Source organism: Rhea pennata, chromosome 5 (genome assembly GCF_028389875.1).
Source record: "Rhea pennata isolate bPtePen1 chromosome 5, bPtePen1.pri, whole genome shotgun sequence".
NCBI classification, from domain to species: domain Eukaryota; kingdom Metazoa; phylum Chordata; class Aves; order Rheiformes; family Rheidae; genus Rhea; species Rhea pennata.
Window position 1 is genome coordinate 40,257,896 of NC_084667.1, and position 16,199 is coordinate 40,274,094.

A 16,199-nucleotide genomic window follows, 5' to 3' on the forward strand; every position below is an offset into this window, starting at 1 on the left:
GAAATATGCCCACAGGCAATTTGACACTGAAATCCCACAGGAATGTTAATATCCTACCTTCCTTGGCATTTTTCAAATTACAGACCTTTGCCTTAGGAAATGACCCACCTGCTGAAGCAAGTGTTTCTTTTTGGTCCTCCACATGGCTGGTAGACCTGATCCTGAGCACAGCTGGCTTCTGTGGAGCATTACAACAGGGGGGGGGGGGTTAGATCTCCTAGGCCTATTGGCACCCTTTGGCACATATAGACCAACCAAAAACCACCCCTGCCCAGGAGGAGGAGGAAGCTGTGTATTGCCATCTAGTGATGAAGCTGTAGATAATGTGCAGGGGAGAAAAGTGGGACAGGTCCCAAACAGCATCACCACTGAGCTGCTCAGAGGGGACTCTGAGAAAGCTCCCCACTTGGTTTGCATTAGTTCTGTGGTGGAACAACTTCTCCGCTTTGTTCCTGCTTTTCTCAGGTCCGCCTCAGCTAAGGAAAGATTCAGACCTGATTATGCTGAGGAACAGAAACTGACTCACGGGGGTGAGGGAAGGGCAGACCAGAGATGCTTTGCCACCAGCAGACCTTTCTCAGACTTACCACACCACCCATTCGTCTGACTCCGCCAGTCAACGCAGACCCCGTGGAGCCCGCACAAGGCTGCATACGTCTGCATACTCTGGCACTCAGCTTGCGGGCCCTGTTCTGAGCACCCGCTTGCGACGCAGGCCACGTAGTAGGGTTGTGGGGGAACAATGCCATGGCAGGCAGTCAGATTCCTTTGCAAAGCAAGAAAACAGGCAAGGCTTTTCATTTTCTTGGACTTCTTCCAAGGACAAATTCAACTCAGAACCAAATGTCCCCATCCGGAGAAAGCCTCAAGGTAAAAATCTAATGGCAAATTGCTCTGATAGGGAATATGCCCATGGCACTATATATCACTCAGACCTACATAGCTAAATTAAGAATGAGCTTTACCTCCCATTCTTTACAACATTTTGAGAGGAAAGGATTTTATGTTGGACTGATACCTGCAAAGAAAAGTCATCTTCATAGCTGACAGCTGTAATTCTAAATACAGATCTTTTTACGTTAGCATGTTTGACATCCAATTTTAAAAATCAGACACAAACATTTGCTTAATGTATTTTGACTGTGTCCCTCTCATCCAGAATTTTCAGATACTTAATTATATCTAAGAACCCCTGTTTAACTTTTCCAGAACTGTCAGGCTAAGGTAGTGCCAAGCAGCAGACACTGTTAAAGGAGGACTGATTTTGATGATGTAGCTGAAAAATATTTGCCAAATTCGGCAACATTCACACTTCATTTCACTGCTCAGCTTTAAAAGGTAGACTAGACTTTACATTTTCATCAAGTCCCATAGGCAGTTCTCCCAAGCCATGCGGTAAAGTACAGAATTATCTTGTGGACTTCTCCATCTGACACCTGCAGAAGTTGTCTTACCAGATGATTTTACACAAATCAGTAGGCTCACAGTGCTGCTGATTTTGAACCACAGCCAGTTCTGAGGCACCTGGATTACAGTATCTGTTGGTAGGATCTGGCACTCTCCAATCTCGTGCCATCTCTTTGAAGGACTCAATGATCTCACCATTCCTCTTCATAGCATCATCAGACTTTTGGTTGGTGCAGGTACCTGACAGCAATACAAAAGCAAAATGACAATTCATGGACAGGTGATAAAGTTGCTTTTCGAGAAAAAAGCTATACCCACAACAAGGAAAGGGGGGAGCTCTGACCCTTGTGAGAAGGTAACAAATACATGGGGTCCTGGATGAACTCACAAGAACTGTCTGTAGGAAGAGAAGGCTAGAAGAGCTAGTTGCCAGTTACCCATGAAAAGCAGAGTTGAGCTGTCACCTGATATGTTCCTCTGTGTGGCTAAGGCAAATAAGATAGTTTTGTCCAGCACAGGGCCCTACTTTTCCATCCTGATTAGATACGATCCCGAGGCACAGTTTAGAAAGAACCTGTCCCCATCCGCCATCAGATGTGGACAGAATGGAAGGCCGTGACTTAAACTCCACATTCTAGCAGTGTCTTTCCACCAAACAGGGAGAGATCCATTAAATATATGCATCAAATAAAACTCAGTGGAGTAGCATGGATCCAGAGGCATTTATAAGGGTATGAGAGAAAGAAGGAGAACACTATTAGGTTCATTGCTGTCAGTTGAACAGGACACTCACCACACAGCCCCATAGTATTGTCATAAAACACTCTGAAAGGAAGTTTTATGTAAAATGCAAGTCGACTGTAGGAGACATAAACTTCTAATTCAGGTATTTCAACTATGACGTGAAGGCCAGAACTGGTTATCCTGATACCATTCTTGGAAATGTTTGGAACAACTTTCTTACCATTAAACAGAATCTAAAAAAAAAAAAAAAAAAAAAAGGACACAAAAGTGCTCTGTGAATATCCATCTGTTGTGCAAAGTGTACAGCTTGAGTAACTGGAAGGCATAGCACAAATTCAGACCTCAGCAGTACCAAATAAAATCTGATGAAAGCAGTCATTTAAGTAGTGGCCTGCTAGTTCTTTATGATATCTATTTAATATGTTGTAATTTGTATTTGACTACTTGTGTCAGGAAAGAAAACACAACAGCTTTCAATTATGTGATCATTTCCCATCTTAATCAAATTTTTAGAATATGCAAATTTTTGTTGACATTAAGAAAGAGACAGAAACATAACTGCATTTGCCATCCATCTCATTTTTTACAAGCTTTATCCTTTATCATGGTAGGGCACTTGGCAGTACAGTAATATAACTACCACATAATAATATTGAGAACTCATTTTAATAAATACTTCACCAAGTTTGCTTCTTTTCCATGTTCCATTGCTTGTGTCAGAATAACAACAGAGTTGGAGTGAAAAATGAGAAGGGACATGGAACAAATTGCTCCCTCAGTGGCACCACAGTAGTAGTTGTCTATGTTAACCCAGAAGCTGTGAGAGTCAGGTTGAATTGGCTTCACAAGGACATATGTGCAGTTTTCTTTGAAATGATAATATGTTCCATCAAAAGTCACATAATGCTCATTTCCCCATCCACTGCAAATACCTAGAAAACACAGTGACAGACTTCAAGTTGGGCTTCCTCTCAATTCCCTGCAAGTGCAAACTGTTTTTTAACTCTGTTTATCTCTTTCCATGAGAGCTGAAATGACCAGTTAGATGCAGAAAAGCTACCTTATCAGCAACACTTCTTTCTGTGCTTATTGGACAATGTTTTAGGTGGGAATTCTGCTCCATTACCTTCCACTGAATTGATCATAACTTAGTATGGAATTTGATCATATAGATTTATCCTGCTTGAGGACCAGCTGGACATAACATAGATTTCAGGAATTCCTCTGCCACAGTACTTACACTGACACTCAAAGACTTCACAGCAGCCAGTTTCATCGTGGTGTTTTGTGAATGGGAAACCATTGACACAGAGTTTCAGTTGCTGAGGAGGGCAAGTCATGCTGGACAGTTTAATATTGTTTTCTTCTCCCAAGCAAGTAGCAATCTGGCAGTTTCCAAAGTTCCACGATTCATTAAACTATTGACAGATTGAGACAGGAGAGGAACATACCGAAGTAATGTACCAAAGCTTTTTAAATCTCACACACCAAGCACACAGCTTTTTGTTAACTGTTTGGCATGGTGATATTTGCTATCTACGCTTCCTCTGAGAATCAGAAAACCTACAGCAATCAAAAGAGCCTTGAAAGCTACTTCTGTTCTACAACATTGTGTGTAGGAGTCAATATTAAGGTGCTGGCCTTTGTTTAGCCCTGGTAGCTCTGCCTACCTACAGTCTGTTAGGTGTTTCAGCTGAATAGAATAATTTTCAACTTCTTCTCTAAATTATTTTGGGGCTTGTGGTATAATACTAAATCATCCAATTCAGCAACATTTGCAGTCCAACTGTAGTAGTAGTTACCAGTATCAGAGAAGTATGGATTTAAAGAAAACCAAATCTTGGCTGCAGGCAATGCTGCAGCTGAAGAGCCACATCCTCTTCTTTCAAGTCTCTCACCTTCCTGGGAGGAATGAGTCCAAGACAATCGCTCACAGGAGCTGCCGTGGAAGCAGGAACTGGGCTTGTTGCATTCAGAGCAGATGTCAGTAGACAGGTTTCAGAGTCTGGATCACAGATCTTGAGAGGCTCAGCATGACCTACTTTACACTCTGTCCAGATTAATTCAATCTGGCACGATGCATTGCAAACGGAATAAGCACAACGACCTGATACATTCACTGGCAGGGAAACATTTTCTCCTGCAAGGCCAAAAAATCCCTATAGTTAGCACTGAGTTGTCCATGAAACTGGTCAAGATTTGTTATGAATCCCAGGGCCCACACACAATCACTTTTCTTTCATGTCAGCCACCTACTAATTCTCAAACACAGCTCTGCTTCTAACTAGCCGGTCCTGTCTGCATCTAACAGCCACATTGAACTGAGGCTCTCAGACTGCAAATCTTTGAATTTTATGATAGAACCAGAGCTCAATTCATCCAAAACACAAAGGCTAAGGGAAGGCCACAGGTGGCTAATCTGCAATTCTTCTGTATTCAGTAAGTATATTAGTAAGAACTGAAAATGAGTACAGCAAAGGAGCATGCTAGTACATCACTGACTGCATCCTATATTCATACAGATCAGCAGGTGGGTGCTTCAGGAGCCACTGATAGATGGAGGGACTTCAGTCTTCTATCTTTGGAATATAAATGTGGATTACAAGTCCACATTTGGGGATCTGGGATCCAGGGTTTGCACTGGAGCCCAGTGAAGTTAACATCTGCTCCAAGCTCCCTTACAACAAGGATATCCAAAACAGGACAAAGTTACAGGATACAGAAGAGCTGTAAGTCTGAAGGTGTCAGCTGCAGTTCAGAAATGTAATGGGTCCTGGTAACATGCAACTGCAGTAGGCTGAACGAGTGCTTGTCTGGACCATATTTATCTAACAGTCCATCTTCCTACATCAAGGATGCAGACCGAAGAAATTAAACAGTTTCTCACCCATTTGTATCAATTGCCCATTGTCACTGCAGAAGCAGGGAGTGGCTACTGTCGGGGATGGTGGTGCAGATGTTACAGGCTGCATATGCATCACTGCAGGAAATGAAATTAATTAATATTCAAATCCTCTACTACTCTAAATTCAAGTCCTGTATCATCTATTACATGCTATACAATCACAAGGAGGGGAAAGAATCATTTTACATCCCCATCATGTTTTGTACAGTTACTTTAGTGTTCATACACGCATGTTGTATGCTATTAGAATCATATACACACACTTCACACTGTAGTCAGATTTTCTCCACGTAGAATAAAATTTACAGGCCTTCCACTGACTCTCAATTCATTCTAAATTAAGTTTTCTTTGAACTTTCTGTTCCTCTAGGACTTCACCTGGCTTTGGAGAGGTAATTTCCAGTGGGACACCATTGTCTCTTTTAATGCCTGGTTGCAAAGTATCTGTTGATTTAAATACAGACAGATCATTTAAATGCATAACTTGGCTACCCTACACTCTGCTTCAAATAGTTTTTCCTTTCTTAGCCACCACCTTACTACATGTCTTGCTCCAGATGTTAACACTTGTAGCAAATATGAAACGCATGGGCTGACCATCAAGTCTTCAGCTTTTCTACTCATCAGAGAAAAGAACCTTTAATTTTCCCTGTCCTACTTTGTAAAGTTTGCCATCAGATTAAGACACTTTTTTTAGACACTTGCTTTTCTTTGCTATAATCATGTTTCATATTTTCATCTTTTCTTTATCTCTTTTTTACTTTCTATTTTCTGTTGATTTGCTTCCTCTTCATTCCACAACTTTTCCTTTGTAAAGGGAGTAAACCACCAGCTACCTTGATTTGCTTGCTCCAGTGACCTATTTGAGATTGACTGACTCCAAGATGGAAAACAGAACAGTAAGAACAACAGTGGGACACAGATGATGAGAGGGAAGAAAACAGGGTTTTGAACTATGAAATACCAGGACTGATAACAGAATATCAATTATGATAAGCCCACAGCTACTATAAAAGTTGTACTGAGAAGTGGCTGAATCTCTGTTCTCTCTTTTCCTCTCCAAAAGTAGGAATCTATTAAAAAGAAAAGAAAGAAAAGAAAAAGAAAAAAAGACACTTTGCCCCCACATGAGCCTCACAAGGTCTACCCCCTCCTTCCTGGAACTTCAATTGCCTAAAATTCTGTGCTTATCCTATCAGGTACCTATCAGCTAGGAGTAGTCTTTTCCAAGACAGAGGAATCTTGTCACCATTACAGACTTTTTTCACCAAATCCCTTATAAATCTAGTACCTGGTGCTGGTGTGAATGATGTTCTGCAAGGGATGAATGTTTTAATGATTTCCCCATTGGGGCCACAGACAGCATTACTGCACTCAGTTCCATCTGTTTGACTATATATTATTTCATTTAAGGTGTAAGTCTTCCCATTGTAGCAGCAAAGGCAATCTGAAGTAACAAGAGAATAAATGTCATGGTACCAGGAGACACTGTTTTATAATATAAATACACAAATGAAAAAAAAAAAACCCTCTGGATTTACCATTCTATGGCTCATATCACTGAATGTGAATTGCCAGGCTATAAAGCTTTCTCAGTTTCTACTTGAGGAGTCACATTGAGAGTCTACTTCTTTAATTTAAATTGAGTTGGATTTTTGTTGATGGTGTTTCTCAGAGTCAGTTTGCATAAAGGAGTTACTGGGTGGTGAAAGAGTCAGAAGTGGTACTGTGCTCACCCAGCCTGGAACACAGGGGCCATTCCCTCTTGATGGGGGATGTGACACTGGCTAAAAAGCTGTTGCACATCCATTTCCATCCACTAATCAGGAAATTGCAATGATAACAGTTTCATTTAAATACATGAGAAGCTCTCCAATTTCTGGAGAATGTTTGCCTAAGAACCCAGTAGAAAATATCTATTACTGTAACAAATTAGCAAAACTGAAGAAGTGTTGTCTACTAGGTCAAGGATTATCCCTGCATTTTTGAGATGTGGTTTCTCCCATTTCTGGCAATGAACTGATATCTGATCTTTTGCATGGCTTGCTTAACATTTCACTGCAGCTCCTGGAGCATAACCCACACCTCCAAAATGCCTTGAGGCATATAAACATCAATTGTTTAACGTAAGATAGTTGTCTAGGTTTCTTACGTCATCAGGGTTCAGAAAATAGCATCACTACAGGAAGATTCACCCCATTCTAAAAGCGCCCATTAAAACCATATCATGAATGGCCTGCTTCAGGCTATTATGTTTGCATTGACTACAAGAAAATATAAACCTGATGAACTAGTATTTACCTAGCTGAGATGAATCCCACATTTCAGGCCTCTCTCCTAACTCCTTCTGATTATCTTTAACACTTAATCCCTAGGATAATCCTTAGATTATCCTTTCTTCAGGTCAAAGGCTTCTTTTGGCTTATTAAGGCATTGCTGTGCCTCCATCTACTGAACTAACTAGCTGAAGTCCTACTGGCAATGAGGCTGCAGTATCACATGATATTGAGTCCTGCTTGTCCTAACAGGATAAATAGGAATGATGAGGGTGGTGAAAACTTACCTCTTGAGTCTGCAGTACACAGTGTCTCTTCAGGATCACTGAAGGTAAAGAGGAAAGGATAAGATCATTTTACCGATTTGAGTCGATATATAGAATAACAACAAAAGTCTACAATTGTATCTATTTTTACAAAGAAGCCTACTCCTTTAGGATTTAATTATGATTGCCACTGCCATGGCACTATATGCCACTATAAACATAAACCAGATGTTGCCTAGATAGTCATGGCCAATCCTATTCTGCCCCTCTTACCATCACCTGACCTACCATGAGGTGCAGTTAGGGAGGGAAACACACTCTCTATGGTCCTCATCAAAATACGGTTTCTCAGGATCACACTCCGGGTAACAGCCTGGAAAGTTAACACAAAGTGTCCTTGGTCTCCTTCACACAGATATAGGGCAAGCACAAATACCTCTCAGTGGCATATTTGATTCTCAAATGAGTGTGGGGTTCTTCATATTGCCAATTATTTGTCCTCATCTTCTTTTTCCCAGTCCCTCAAAGGTTTTAATAACTCTATTTGTCAATGGAGAATTATTCTGTGTAAATTTAGAGTTAATGTCCTTGTATCTCTGCCCAATTTTAAAGGCAGAGGCAAATTTTGCTCTGAACGGCACAATGGGGAATTAGCCCAAAGCTCAGTCAGTGAGTTTCTGGGAATGGAATGAAATAGTCGTTCATGGAAGACAGCAACCTTGATGCTTAAGACATTTAAAGTAGGACTACTAGCTTTGCCTCCTGTACACTCCATCAAAGTCCATCAAAAATTACCTTCTAAACTATACAGCAAGTTACCACATTTTCCTTGTGGGTTCCTGCAGGTCTTTAGACAAGGGGCTCCACAAGGTTTATAAAACCACTCGTGTTTGTCAGGTGGATTATAATAATCACAGAACACAGCTGGAACAGAAAAAGAAAAAAAAACTCCAAATCTCAGATCTCTAGCAAGGTTTACATTCTAATTTTTACAAACAAGAGTTTAAGTCATGTATGCGCCCAGAAGTCAGAAGCCCAAGTACATGGAATATTGCTTTTCTGTGTGCTTTTTCAAGGAATACTTACGACAAATGGCAGGAGTTCTCCAGTCAATACAGATGCCAGCTCTGCTACAGCTTCTTGAATAAGCAGCAACTGAGGTACAAAAGCACTCACAATCTCCCACACTGTCACAGCCACAGAAGTCAGAAATACAAGATTCATAATACGGTATTGGGTTCACCTATCAAAATATCAACAGATCTGTTATCACAGATATTTCTCCCACATTGTCTTTTAATGAGAGAATGAGCTCTGAAATTCTGCCATCCAGTGTCAGTATCTTGGGGAGAACCAGGCTGAGTCAGTGACAGTCTAGGATTGCCAGGAAGGAGCTCTGATATTTCACAATAGGTAAAGTTTTCACCTGTCTGGTGGACTTGGACTCTAAATCTTCTCATTCTCATGTTTGTAATACTTGCATCTACACACAAAGTATCTTTTCGATGTAATTTCTGCAGGACAGATCTACCTTGGTTTGGGTTAGCACAAATGTATAGTGTATGCACTCTCTAATTGAGAAATAACATCAAAATGAACTCCAAATGTAATCTTATTTCCACTGAATTTCACATCACTTGTGTTTTAACCTTTGTCAGCATGAGCTAACCAAAGAAATTAAGCCCAAATAACTCTTAAAAGAGATTACTAAACTGCACTGAAGCCTTGTATAGACATTCTCATCAAGAATTAGTAGCTTTTCTTCTGTTTAGATTAATTCAATTTGCTTCCAAAATTTACCAAATAATGTATTCCTTTGGGTAATTTGAATTGATTTTCCTAAGGAACCCCATAAGTATAGCCTTATACTGAGTTATTGATCACAAACTGATACCTAGCTTTCTGCACGGAGTGGCAATTTTCCTTTTTGTCTTTGATTATTCCAAACAGGCACCACTCTGATTCATTAATACAGTGCAACAGGATTTAGCTGGTATAACAATAAAGTGAGGTTTTGAGAGATGTAGCCATTGTATTCTAGGACACTGTGTAACAGCCTTTAATAGTAACGATTTGTGCACAAACGTACTCCATAACTGCAGAAAAATGCTTAATGTGAGAGTACTGCAGATAAGAAGAGAACAAGATTACCTTACTGTGACAGGCTTCAAAGATGTTACTCTTAATGATGCTGCAGTGTTTCTGTCCCAGAACAGATTTGAAAGGCTGATCGGCACACAGGTCAGTCATGTTTATATTTGAGCAGGTGCTGGTTATTTTCCAGCTATTTCCAAACTCCTGGATGCTCATCTCCATTGACTGCCCTCTGGTCGTAAAGTCATTCCTTGAGCGGCCATCAAAGTCCCCACAAAGGCCACAGACTTTTCCCTGGGTAATTTGCACAGGTATAGTAAGTGAAAAAGGAAAATAGTTGCAAGTTTCTAAACAGTCATCAAAATAGGTCTTAGAAAAAGCTGGAGTCTAGTGACAAAATCACTCTCAGCCCTCTAATACTGCAAAGCATCTGGCTTTACTTCTAGATCCAAATATTCTGGAGCACTTTGTACTGACTGCATGGTGAAATAAAACACAAAATGTGGTCCACTTGCTGCTTCTTGTCCACTGGATTGAACTCTTTTCCAAGCTCTGCTTTTCAGGCTGGGTCTCCAGTACTACATGTGTGACTCTTAAATTTGACGTTGTAGCTCTCAGTCAGTCCTGCACCTACCTGGAAAGATGGTGCCACATGAACAACAACTGTAGTCTTCTGGTCCCACATAAAGTTCATTCCTTGAGTTGTTTCAATCACAATATAACCTCCTCTGAGATCCACCTTGTAATTCTTCTCAGTTGCTGGATCAGTAGCAATCTCCTGGATTCTTCCTTCCAAGAGCCTGATTTCACTGCTCTAAAAGGAGTAAATAAATTGCATGGAAGGAAATCAAACAGAAAACTCAGCACAACAGGACTGATGTTCCATCTTTGTCATTCATCTCATTTTTCTGTAATACTTGCAGCCTATCTCTATCCTCAGCCTATTTCTAGTCTCAGCCTATTTCTGTCCTCAGAATTGTGAGACTTGGCCTCCAAGACACAGACAAAACCCTGTGAATTCTTTGGGAAACTTCTTCCCAGGCATCACAAGTTTTACCTCATGGCCATAGAAATTGTTTGCATTCTAGCAGAAATCCATTTTGCTGGGCACAGTTGCTCTGAAGAGCATGGGTGTGCTCAAATACCAGTTGTCATGCCTATCTGTTTCACAGTCTCCCCCCGCCTCCTGGGAGAAATCACTTTTCCGTTTTTCATATGCTTTGGGGAAATGCTAAACCTGAGTTGGAAGGAAGAAACTCTTCCCTCTATAGATAGGTCTGCCCTATGCTCAAGCCCAGGCACAGAAACACGCTCCTCTAAACTTTATCACCACTCCATCAACACTAATGTCACAGATACAGATGCACAGCAACACAGAGTGCTTTTGTCTCTCTGCATGTTTAAACTGGAATACAAAGGCATAATATAAGGGCATAATACACTAACTGCTCACATAATTAAAACTCACACCTCCTCGGTTATAACTCGTTCTAGACAAACCTCAAAAATCAGAGTGATCTTCAGAGAGCAGATGGAGAGCGACTTTCCACAGGCATTATTCTGAATTACAATTCGGAAGGTGCCAGCATCCATGTTGTTGGGGCAAAAATCCTTAGAAAAATTTGTAACATTGTGTTAGGTTAGCCCAGTCTTAAACATTTTCAGGAGCTCTAAACACATGATATTTTTATCTGACTTAGCTATTTTGTCAGTTTTTGCTCATCAAAACTCTGGGCATTTTAGAAGAATTTGGTCATAGCTGAACTGTTTATACTTGACCAGAAATTTTAAGGTGAAAGTCTTCGTTGAAAAATTAACTTTCTGTAGTATCAGTCATGCACAGCCAAAAATATACAGTATACTTTTCTTAATATTAGCACAAACAATTGTAATCTGGAGATGACAAAACATCTCATTGAATTCTGTCTCATACACAATTATTGTACACGAGTTTAGGCTCACCCAGTAACATTTACATGCTTTTCTCACAAAAAAGTACTATCACACAAGGATGATCTATAGAGACATTTAGCTTTTCCACATCATAGCAATCCTTTCCCACTGCAAATGATGGAATGACACCAGGAAAAGGGCTGTCCTTTCCAGCAGTAAACCATTTAGGATCACACAGTGCCCTCTTGTGTCATTTCTGAGGGGTAATTGCTTTGCTTTTGTATGGAAAGAAGTCTTACTGCATTGCTCTAGGTACAAGAGACAAGGGGGTGGGCTCTGCGCATCAGGATTTATGATCTTGCATGGGATAGGCTTCTAATTATTCAAACTGAATCCTGAAGTGTAAACTGTGAAAAGCACACAGACAGGAAAGTGAAAAACTTTGATACCTGAGCTAAAATGTAATCACAGTCTCCCAGGAAATCAAAGTTCTCTCCATCAAAGCTCATGTAATGTCCATTTCCATAGACCGTGCAGGTTCCTTTGCAGGGGTTGTGTGTACATTTCCACTGCCTTTTGTCACAGGTGCTGGGAGGTGAAATACAAAGGTTCACAGTCATTGTGTCAAGCGCAGTTTTACTTCAAAGAAAGTCTTTCATTCTTCCAGCTATTCTGAGACCATGCCATAAGATGGCTTACTAACCAGAAAATTTGTGGTTTTTACCAAGATGCATCTTTGAACTTTGTACATTTTTATCGTATTTTTCCTTTAAATATCATTTAAACCATTAAAGACTGACAGCAGGCAGCAAGAAGGAGCTAAGTTCATGGTGAAGAACAAAATACTTGAAATGCATTTGAGTGTCAGTTTGTGATGCACCAGAAGGTCAAAACTGTTCGTGACTGTAGTGGTGTGAACCAACATTATCTTCCTGTCTTCTCTGCCAAACCTCACCTCCACTCAGGGGGACCACACAGAGAACATTTTAGTAGTTATTTCCTTGGCTCAGGGATTCTACAATTTTGTCCATGAGTATTCTGTTCTCCTAGAAAGAAAGTCCTCACCGCAGTAAAGCCTCTTAATGGCTTCTGTAACATTACCAACCGCTTATCAGGGTTTGGCCTCACATGTTAAACCTGAATGCTCATGCCAATGGTGATCAGGCCAAAGTGTTTACGGCTCTTATTTTCTGTACCTCTTCTTGGCAGGACTACACAATCTCATCCTCCAAACTGTCAACAAACTGTCTAAAATCAACAAACTGTCTAATTATACAAAAATTTCACCCACTATAATCAGTAATAAGCCGTAAAGACTACGGTAGCATTATACCAGCAACACAAGCATTCAGTTACCTCATTTGAGAACTACAAACCCACAAGCACTGTAAGCAACTGAGATATCCCTGCAGTTCCTCCCCCCTCTAAATTTATCCCCTTTCTGAGGTTCAGCTGTGCCCAACAGACACAGACTCAAATGCCCTCTCAGCCTTGCATGCTTGTACAGTGACCAGCCATAGACCAGCCTGGATGGGGCTGGTATTTCTCAAATTGCTGTGCAAGCACCCTACAGAGTGGAATGGAAATCATTAGACAGAAAAGCTTGGCACCTCTTCTTCCCAAAGGCAGGTTGGTGCAATGTAATGCAGAGGGGAAATGTTTCTCTTTTATTATCTAAAAGCCTGGTTGCTCTATTGATGAATAGGAAGGTTTCAGAATGCATTCTGCCCCTTATTCTCACAATATACTACTTCTATTTTACTTTATTAGCTATTTTCCTTCTGCGGCTGCAAATTATAAAACAAGACTCCTTAGGATAACATACCATGTGTTGCAGTCAACTTTGATGGTTTCCCCAGGCTTATAAAATTGTCCTCCATGGACACATGGGCATTGGTCTTTTGAAATACAGCCCCCACTGCCATCCAATACCAACCCATCAGGACACATGCAGCCAGAGACACATTCTGTGACATACTGTGTATATGAAGATATAATACAAAGTGATGTGTTAATGCACAGAAAGAACAGAGATGCTAGCTCTGGATGCCAAACTTTTAAATTATTTTTAAATTCCACGACTGTAAATCACTGACAACCAAACTATAAGCATCACGGCTAGACGCATAGCTGTAACTGTTGCATTATCAAAAAAATGGTTGGTCTGTAAACAGTGTAACGCGTTACCGTCAGCATTTGTTAAGGACAATCATACATGCATAGCCATGTTGTCCCATGCTCCTGCTAGGAGGTGAGGTCCTTACACAGTGCATGTCCTGCGTCTTACAACTTTTCTGACACTCTGATCCGATCGCACCAGGACCCGCAGAACTGCAGTTGAAGTAATACATAGGAGCAGGGCAGTCTATTGAAGAAGAAAACATTATAGGAACGTCATTTATTGAAAGTGATGACACCGTCAGACATCTTGTGATAGAGCACAGCAGTTTTCAAAGAAAGAGGGTAGCACGTGTCTCATACTTCCAGTTCCTATTTCTATCAGCAGTGGAGAAGGGGACAGACACCACTAAGCTTTGCGAAATATCCTCGCTTTTTAAGTATTCAGCAACTGTGGTGACATTTTTTGCAAAGAAAACTGTTATCAATAACTGACAAATATCAGGGAGGAGGCAAAAATGCATCTAATAATAAATGTTGCAGAAAGTGAGCGATATATTGAAAATATTATAAATATTGACACTATAATGTCATTATTTAACAAAATCTCACCTTTTACTAGGACAGTTTCTCCAATGCAGTCTAATCTTCCTTGAATGCATTTACTAAAGAGATTCCATAAAATGAAACACATCAGCTCTTCACACATTTATTCTACAGAAAAAGTCACTGCAAAGCTTTGCTAGTCACACAAATAACAAAATAGACTAAAATGAACATTTTGTACACCTATCAGGTTCACAGACATGAGCTACCATCCCAGAAGAAAAATTAAGTCACTCAGCTCTCAAATCCTCTTCCTTCATCTGGTCCTCATTTGCTGCGTATTTTCCCTAAATCAAGTCTTTCATAAGCATCTATTTCCCACGCTATAAAATGCGACCAATATTTTCTTAAATGAGACCTCTAATTATTAAATGAATCTATGTTTACAGAATAGTTTAAAATCCTCAGAAAAATCATATAACATATCTATATGTATACAAAGAGAGTCAGAGAGAGAGAAAGAGAGAGAGAGAACAGGTTGGCATCTGAAGACACAAAAATCATTTGAATAATTCACTTTCCCTATTATTTGTTCACATTGTTACCCTGAGCTAGCTGAGAAGGCCAATTATTTTTATTGGAAATACAAGATATTTACTTTTAGTATTTTCCCTCAAATTTTTATTTTTTTGGTGCTTCAAAATTGAGATTTTGCTTTTCTTCCTGGGCCATTTTTAGTTTTTATATAGCATGTAGGGTGTTTTTCATTTTGTTTTTTCATCTCAAAACCAAAACTTCCCCCAAGCTCTCTATATCTTCTAGAAAATTGGTTCCCACTATATATGGATCTTTTTGTACTACACATTCATGCTTCATATTTTCAGAACTTTGTAGTACAGATAGATCCCCAAAATTTCTCTGCTTTACATGCTTTCAGGTTCTTGTTTGCCATTAGCAGGAATATGGGATCCTAAACTTCGCTGTGGCTGTCCTTCTTGCCAGGGTAAAATTTGCTTTGGTAGTATTAAGCAGAAGTATGTCATTATTCCTTACTCTAAGGTGTTGCCTTTCAGACATTATTAGTAGGGACATTGGCATTTGCATTTGCATCAGCAAACTCGCTTACCACATCAGCTTGTCCTCTTGGAAGGAGTTCCCAGGCTGGACAATCTTGCCTTTGTAGTAGCAGGGACAATCTTCTGGAGTTACACATTCCTCCTCATCATTGAGGTAGGTCCCTTCAGGGCAACCACAGCCCTCCATTGGAGCGATCTGAACTTTGCACAGTGGATCAGGTTCATCCAGGGAGTGGCAAGACTGGTTACAGAACTTCACGCTATAGTTATAAACCATAGTCTCAGGACACTCCTCAGAGGGATCTTGGCAAGAGAAATAAAATGGATGTATGGCCTCCTCCAGCAACCATCATTCATGCTCTTTGTGCAGCCCAGTGGTAGCTGTAAATCTACTTTTATTCAAACTAGAAGACCTTGTCTCCCAGTGGTCTGGGAGAAACCTGCTCACATAGCTTTCAAAAACTAGGTAAGATTGAATGCTGAAATACTCAGCAGCAGGGGAAGCAGGGGAAGAAGGGATTCTAGGAGATCAGGGGAATCACTATGATTTTGCTGTTTCTAAAATTTACAGTTCTATTATATGTCAGGAACTGAAATCAGTAACTTCTGACTTGTCCTTGTAGTTAAAAATGAATTTGTTCTCCTTCAGTAATGCTTCCTTCATCTGCAAGTAATTTGAGAAATGGACACATTTTGTAGGGATAAATTTTGAAATTATATGAGTAGTGCCAGAGAACTCTGCTAATCAGTTGATGTTACCAAGGAAACTGTGTTTGAATTCTCACAGATTTTGGAAATTTCTTGAGGAAAACTCTTAGCATGCTCTGATGAAATGAGGAAGAAACTTTCTAAGTTCTCTGGGCAGACAAAACAG

At 40.2% G+C, this 16,199-nt stretch overlaps 1 protein-coding gene across 1 annotated transcript in view; it reads right to left on the reverse strand.

Moving 5' to 3' along the window:
* LOC134141634 (mucin-5B) overlaps positions 1 to 16,199 on the reverse strand; it is a 43,325-nt gene that overhangs the window by 8,490 nt on the left and 18,636 nt on the right. The window contains exons 16-36 of the mRNA XM_062577960.1: positions 15,376 to 15,628; positions 14,316 to 14,368; positions 13,850 to 13,950; positions 13,411 to 13,562; positions 12,035 to 12,173; positions 11,193 to 11,303; positions 10,327 to 10,506; positions 9,750 to 9,986; positions 8,685 to 8,841; positions 8,394 to 8,522; positions 7,887 to 7,971; positions 7,620 to 7,657; positions 6,348 to 6,503; positions 5,039 to 5,131; positions 4,050 to 4,291; positions 3,392 to 3,569; positions 2,833 to 3,083; positions 2,201 to 2,384; positions 1,455 to 1,647; positions 588 to 766; positions 109 to 178 (exon numbers count right to left, since the gene is read on the reverse strand). Coding sequence (XP_062433944.1) covers positions 109 to 178; positions 588 to 766; positions 1,455 to 1,647; positions 2,201 to 2,384; positions 2,833 to 3,083; positions 3,392 to 3,569; positions 4,050 to 4,291; positions 5,039 to 5,131; positions 6,348 to 6,503; positions 7,620 to 7,657; positions 7,887 to 7,971; positions 8,394 to 8,522; positions 8,685 to 8,841; positions 9,750 to 9,986; positions 10,327 to 10,506; positions 11,193 to 11,303; positions 12,035 to 12,173; positions 13,411 to 13,562; positions 13,850 to 13,950; positions 14,316 to 14,368; positions 15,376 to 15,628 — 3,181 coding nt within the window. The remainder of the gene's footprint in view (positions 1 to 108; positions 179 to 587; positions 767 to 1,454; positions 1,648 to 2,200; positions 2,385 to 2,832; positions 3,084 to 3,391; positions 3,570 to 4,049; positions 4,292 to 5,038; positions 5,132 to 6,347; positions 6,504 to 7,619; positions 7,658 to 7,886; positions 7,972 to 8,393; positions 8,523 to 8,684; positions 8,842 to 9,749; positions 9,987 to 10,326; positions 10,507 to 11,192; positions 11,304 to 12,034; positions 12,174 to 13,410; positions 13,563 to 13,849; positions 13,951 to 14,315; positions 14,369 to 15,375; positions 15,629 to 16,199) is intronic.